The sequence below is a fragment of the Pan paniscus genome, chromosome X (assembly GCF_029289425.2).
Source record: "Pan paniscus chromosome X, NHGRI_mPanPan1-v2.0_pri, whole genome shotgun sequence".
NCBI classification, from domain to species: Eukaryota; Metazoa; Chordata; class Mammalia; order Primates; family Hominidae; genus Pan; species Pan paniscus.
Genome location: NC_073272.2, coordinates 152195153 through 152201784, shown reverse-complemented (window position 1 = coordinate 152201784; position 6632 = coordinate 152195153). Strand labels below are relative to the sequence as shown.

Here is a 6632-nt window from a genome sequence, read left to right as displayed (position 1 = left end):
CTGAAAGACCCCACCCCCATCCCCACCACGACCCACAGCCCCAAGATCCCCATCCCAGTCCCCACCTCCAGGCCCCTCCCCACACTCATCTTCACCACCACCCCTGCCCCAACCCCATCCTCACCCGTACCCCACCCCACCCGGACTCCCACCCTCACTCCCACTCCAACTCCCACCCCAGTTCCGGCAGAATCCACTCCGCCCCTGCTGTCAACCCAGGGAAGCCCCGGGGGCCGGATGTGACGCCACTAACGTACGCCTCGGGGATCAGAGAGAAGCGAGGTTCTCGTTCTGAGGGACGGGCTTGAGATCGGCTGAAGAGAGCGGGCCCAGGCTCTGTGAGGAGGCAAGGTGAGAGGCTGAGGGAGGACTGAGGACGCCCCCAACCCAGATAGAAAGCCCTAAATAATACAGCGCTGCCTCTGCTGCCAGTTCTGGACCACCTGAGGGCAGACTTCTCAGGCTGGGCTGTCACCCCCCCACCCCCGCCCCCACTCTCTCCCGCCGCTTAAGCCGCAGGGGACTCTGGGAGTCAGAGCTTGGTGTGACCAGGGCCCGGCTGGTTCGGCGGGAGCCACGCCTAGGTTCTGCCAGCATCAATGTCGGGACGCTCAGGGAGGGCTCTGCCCCTGATGTCGGCCCTGGGAAGCCCTGGTCATGGCGACCAGGAATGCAAATTCTGACCTCGGCATCTGAGGCTGACGTAGGGAAGGGGATATTGGTACCAAGAATGCGGCTTCAGGGGAGCAGAGGGAGGGCCCAGGCCCTGCTGGGAAATGAGGGAGGCATGAAGGGATCCCAGGACAGGGTGCCCACCCCACCTCTGTCTCAGACCGAGATGTCTCTTCACTCGGCCTCAGGAATCCAAGGGACGGTGACTCAGGTCTGCGGCGGGGCGTGGTAGAGGAGAGCAACCCAGCCGAGAGTCAAGGGGAGGAAGAAGAGAAAGGACTCAAGGGACCTTGGAGTCCAGATCAGTGGGGACCTCAGCCCTGGGTGGTTTCAGGCACGGTGGCCCATGTGATGTGTCTTTGCTGTGCCTTTGGGGTGTCAATGAGGAGAGGGCTATGGTCTGAGGAGTGGAGCCTCAGGTCAGCAGAGGGAGGAGTCCCAGAGCCCTGAGGGAGGACTCAGCAGATCCCCGCATCTCAGAACTAGGAAATCTGTCCCTCTTATCAGCTCTGGAACCCCAGGCAGGACGGTGAGGAAGGGAAGTGGCCCCCACTTTCTCACCGGGGATCCCAGGGAGATGGTGGCTTTGGCGTGCAAGACCCATACACTGTTCAGCAGGAGGGAAAGGGCTGGGCCCTGTCGGGAGTAAATCTGAATACCTGGAGGACACCCAAATAAAGGAAGTCCCCGTCTTGTCCCCCTCCCCTGCCCCCCCCCCCCCCCGCCAAATATCTGCTCCTTCTGTCAGCTTTGGGAATCCCATGCAGGTGTGATCGTGTGGTGCCCCTCCCCACTTCTGCCTGCCGGGTCTCAGGGAGGTGAGGACCTTGGTCTAAGGGTTGCTAAGAAGTTATCACAGGGTTCCACACTTGGTCAACAGGGGGAGGAGTCCCAGAATCTGCAGGACCCAAGGGGTGCCCCCTTAGTGAGGACTGGAGGTACCTGCAGCCCAGAAAGAAGGGATGTCACAGAGTCTGGCTGTCCCCTGTTCTTAGCTCTGAGGGGACCTGATCAGGATTGGCACTAAGTGGCGAGCTCAATTTTACCACAGGCAGGAAGATGAGGAACCCTCAGGGAAATGGAGTTTTGGTGTAAAGGGGAGATATCAGCCCTGGACACCCCACAGGGATGACAGGATGTGGCTCCTTCTTACTTTTGTTTTGGAATCTCAGGGAGGTGAGAACCTTGCTCTCAGAGGGTGACTCAAGTCAACCCAGGGAACCCCTCTTTTCTACAGACACAGTGGGTCGCAGGATCTGACAAGAGTCCAGGTAAGGAACCTGAGGGAAATTTGAGGGTACCCCCAGCCCATAACACAGATGGGGTCCCCACAGAAATCTGCCATGACCCTACTGTCACTCTGGAGAACCCAGTCAGGGCTGTCCGCTGAGTCTCCCTGTCTTATACAAGGATCATTGGTCTCTGGGAGGGAGAGGTGTTGATCTAAGGGAGCTGCACTCGGGTCAGCAGAGGGAGGGTCCCAGACCCTGCCAGGAGTCAAGGTGAGCACTGAGGGGACACCATTCTCCAAACGCACAGGACTCGGCCCCACCCTACCCCTTCTGTCAGCCACGGGAATTCATGGGGAACTGGGGGTAGATGGACTCCCCTCACTTCCTCTTTCCATGTCTCCTGGAGGTAGGACCTTGGTTTAAGGAAGTGGCCTCAGGTCAACAAAGGGAGGGTCCCAGGTCGTATCAGGCATCAAGAAGAGGACCAAGCAGGCTCCTCACCCCAGTACACATGGACCCAGCTGAATATGGCCACCTCTTGCTGTCTTTTCTGGGAGGACCTCCGCAGTTGTGGCCAGATGTGGGTCCCCTCATGTCTTCTATTTCGTATCAGGGATGTAAGCTTTTGATCTGAGAGTTTCTTAGACCAGCAAAGGAGCAGGGTCCAGGCTTTTCCAGGAGAAAGGTGAGAGCCCCACGTGAGCACAGAGGCTCCCCACCCCAGGGTAGTGGGGAACTCACAGAGTCCAGCCCACACTCCTGACAACACTGGGAGGCTGGGGCTGTGCTTGCAGCCTGAACCCTGAGGGCCCCTCAATTCCTCTTTCAGGAGCTCCAGGGACTGTGAGGTGAGGCCTTGGTCTAAGGCAGTGTTTTCAGGTCACAGAGCAGAAAGGGCCCAGACAGTGCCAGGAGTCAAGGTGAGGTGCATGCCCTGAATGTGTACCAAGGGCCCCACCTGCTCCAGGACAAAGTGGACCCCACTGCATCAGCTCCACCTACCCTACTGTCAGTCCTGGAGCCTTGGCCTCTGCCGGCTGCATCCTGAGGAGCCATCTCTCACTTCCTTCTTCAGGTTCTCAGGGGACAGGGAGAGCAAGAGGTCAAGAGCTGTGGGACACCGCAGAGCAGCACTGAAGGAGAAGACCTGTAAGTTGGCCTTTGTTAGAACCTCCAGGGTGTGGTTCTCAGCTGTGGCCACTTACACCCTCCCTCTCTCCCCAGGCCTGTGGGTCCCCATCGCCCAAGTCCTGCCCACACTCCCACCTGCTACCCTGATCAGAGTCATCATGCCTCGAGCTCCAAAGCGTCAGCGCTGCATGCCTGAAGAAGATCTTCAATCCCAAAGTGAGACACAGGGCCTCGAGGGTGCACAGGCTCCCCTGGCTGTGGAGGAGGATGCTTCATCATCCACTTCCACCAGCTCCTCTTTTCCCTCCTCCTCCTCTTCCTCCTCCTCCTCCTGCTATCCTCTAATACCAAGCACCCCAGAGGAGGTTTCTGCTGCTGATGAGACACCAAATCCTCCCCAGAGTGCTCAGATAGCCTGCTCCTCCCCCTCGGTCGTTGCTTCCCTTCCATTAGATCAATCTGATGAGGGCTTCAGCAGCCAAAAGGAGGAGAGTCCAAGCACCCTACAGGCCCTGCCAGACAGTGAGTCTTTACCCAGAAGTGAGATAGATGAAAAGGTGACTGATTTGGTGCAGTTCCTGCTCTTCAAGTATCAAACGAAGGAGCCGATCACAAAGGCAGAAATACTGGAGAGTGTCATAAAAAATTATGAAGACCACTTCCCTTTGTTGTTTAGTGAAGCCTCCGAGTGCATGCTGCTGGTCTTTGGCATTGATGTAAAGGAAGTGGATCCCACTGGCCACTCCTTTGTCCTTGTCACCTCCCTGGGCCTCACCTATGATGGGATGCTGAGTGATGTCCAGAGCATGCCCAAGACTGGCATTCTCATACTTATCCTAAGCATAATCTTCATAGAGGGCTACTGCACCCCTGAGGAGGTCATCTGGGAAGCACTGAATATGATGGGGCTGTATGATGGGATGGAGCACCTCATTTATGGGGAGCCCAGGAAGCTGCTCACCCAAGATTGGGTGCAGGAAAACTACCTGGAGTACCGGCAGGTGCCTGGCAGTGATCCTGCACGGTATGAGTTTCTGTGGGGTCCAAGGGCTCATGCTGAAATTAGGAAGATGAGTCTCCTGAAATTTTTGGCCAAGGTAAATGGGAGTGATCCAAGATCCTTCCCACTGTGGTATGAGGAGGCTTTGAAAGATGAGGAAGAGAGAGCCCAGGACAGAATTGCCACCACAGATGATACTACTGCCATGGCCAGTGCAAGTTCTAGCGCTACAGGTAGCTTCTCCTACCCTGAATAAAGTAAGACAGATTCTTCACTGTGTTTTAAAAGGCAAGTCAAATACCACATGATTTCACTCATATGTGGAATCTAAAAAAAAAAAAAAAAAAAGTTGGTATCATGGAAGTAGAGAGTAGAGCAGTAGTTACATTACAATTAAATAGGAGGAATAAGTTCTAGTGTTCTATTGCACAGTAGGATGACTATAGTTAACATTAAGATATTGTATATTACGAAACAGCTAGAAGGAAGGCTTTTCAATATTGTCACCAAAAAGAAATGATAAATGCATGAGGTGATGGATACACTACCTGATTTGATCATTATACTACATATACATGAATCAGAACATCAAATTGTACCTCATAAATATCTACAATTACATGTCAGTTTTTGTTTTTGTTTTTGTTTTTTTAATTTATGAAAACAAATGAGAATGGAAATCAATGATGTATGTGGTGGAGGGCCAGGCTGAGGCTGAGGAAAATACAGTGCATAACATCTTTGTCTTACTGTTCTCTTTGGATAACCTGGGGACTTCTTTTCTTTTCTTCTTGGTATTTTATTTTCTTTTTCTTCTTCTTCTTTTTTTTTTTTTTTAACAAAGTCTCACTCTATTGCTCTGGCAGGAGTGCAGTGGCACAGTCTCGGCTCACTGCAACTTCCGCCTCCTGGGTTCAAGCGATTCTCCTGCCTCAGTCTCCTGAGTAGCTGGGATTACAGGTGTGCACCACCATACCCGGCTAATTTTGTATTTTTTAGTAGAGATGGGGTTTCACCATATTGGCCAGGCCGGTCTCAAACTCCTGACCTCAGGTAATCTGCCCGCCTCAGCCTCCCAAAGTGCTGGGATAACAGGTGTGAGCCACTGCACCCAGCCTCTTCTTGGTATTTTAAAATGTTGTTACTTTTACTAGAATGTTTATGAGCTTCAGAATCTAAGGTCACACGTTCGTTTCTGTTTATCCAGTTTAAGAAACAGTTTTGCTATTTTGTAAAACAAATTGGGAACCCTTCCATCATATTTGTAATCTGTAATAAAATAACATGGAACTGGAATAGTAATTTTCTTGGAAATATGAAAAAAAATAGTAAAATAGAGAAAATAATTTTAAGTGTTAGTATTTTTATTTCTTTATTATTTTTAGTTTATCATCCTGCAAAATTAAAAGTTATATCCCTGGATCTTGTTAAGTCGAAATTAAACTGTAATAAATGAAACCTTTGCTCACTAGTGCATTTTTTCCCCAAACATCCACTGAGCATCTGGTCTGTGGAAGGCCCTGGGTCTGTAGTGGAAATGTTAAGCCAGAACCACCTTTACCCATAGGGTGGTAGAGTCTAGGGGCTGCAGTCAAGTAACAAGGTGGCGAGATGTCCTCTAAGACCCAGAAGAAAAGTAAGACGGGGTGAGGGTATTGGGCTGTAGGTGAGAGTGGTCACGTACATCCTCTGAGCCAGGACTTTTGGGGCTTTGAGAAACTGCAGTTCCTTCTGGTGAAGATGAATCCAAAGAAGCTGGGTGGTGCCAGGGTCAGAGCCTCACATAGTTGAGAGAGAAAATCCTGGGATGTAAAACTTTTGGGTGGTGGATGAACAGAGAGGAGTCCACCTGGGGCAGGAATGGAAGGTGTTCTGCACTCTTGTCTCGGTGCAGTTGAACTCCTAATTAAATTAAGAAAAATAACTAGGTGATAGATACCCATCATATGCAAGGGTCTCCTGAGAGATAAGGATCTCATAATAAATAAGCCTATGAATTGATGCCTAGAAGTTAGCTGACTCCATTAGAGAAACATTTTAATTGGGTTATTTTTAGTGTAATTTGAACAACACTAAGCAAGGGCTAGATTTTGAGTGGTGATGAAATGAATGAAAATCATGATTTGGATGGAAAAGAACCTTGGAGAGAGGGAAGGAGTTGATACTTGACTCAAATTCCATGAACTTTGAGCAGCATCCAGCAGGGAGAAACTCCTGCACATGAAATGTTGAAAATATATCCTCTAAGAGGGAAAATTTACTGAGTTTTATATGTGAAGCAACATTTGTGACTGATTTGGGATTCCATGTTCCACTGAGCTGCATATTCTGAGATGTACTGGATAACAATGACAAAAATTCCAGAGAAGACTGCGGTGGGGTCTGAGGTCAAATAATATTAGAAATAACAGCCATCTGCCATTCATTAAACTTCTAACTATGCCAGGCCCTGAGCCAGGTTCTTCACTTATATTGCACACACTCCAGTAGTCCTAATGGACAGGGCTTATCATACCTGCTTCACAGATAAAGAACCCAAGGCTCACAGGACTTGGGCATTTCCCAGAATCACATGGCTAGTAAGGAATAGGGCTGGA

The 6632-nt window shown here is 50.7% G+C and overlaps 1 protein-coding gene across 3 annotated transcripts; it reads left to right on the top strand.

Annotated features, from left to right (window-relative positions):
• The first annotated feature begins 248 nt into the window (after positions 1-248).
• On the top strand, positions 249-5493 carry MAGEA10 (MAGE family member A10). Of its 3 annotated transcripts, XM_008960606.4 has the most exons (5): positions 249-351; positions 1845-1943; positions 2734-2824; positions 2980-3053; positions 3129-5493. In XM_008960606.4, exon 5 carries the CDS (start codon positions 3194-3196, stop codon positions 4289-4291), a length of 1098 nt encoding a protein of 365 aa, XP_008958854.1. In that variant the 5' UTR covers positions 249-351; positions 1845-1943; positions 2734-2824; positions 2980-3053; positions 3129-3193; the 3' UTR covers positions 4292-5493. The 3 variants fall into 3 exon arrangements, with proteins under 3 accessions (XP_008958854.1, XP_008958851.1, XP_054962617.1); XM_008960603.4 differs by lacking the exon at positions 2734-2824; XM_055106642.1 differs by lacking the exons at positions 249-351; positions 2734-2824 and adding an exon at positions 529-703 and having other exon boundaries at positions 3129-5482.
• The last annotated feature ends 1139 nt before the right edge of the window (positions 5494-6632 follow it).

Coding starts and splice junctions, on each gene's coding strand:
- MAGEA10 (XM_008960603.4), top strand. CDS start 3,194: ATGCCTCGAGCTCCAAAGCGTCAGCGCTGCATGCCTGAAGAAGATCTT.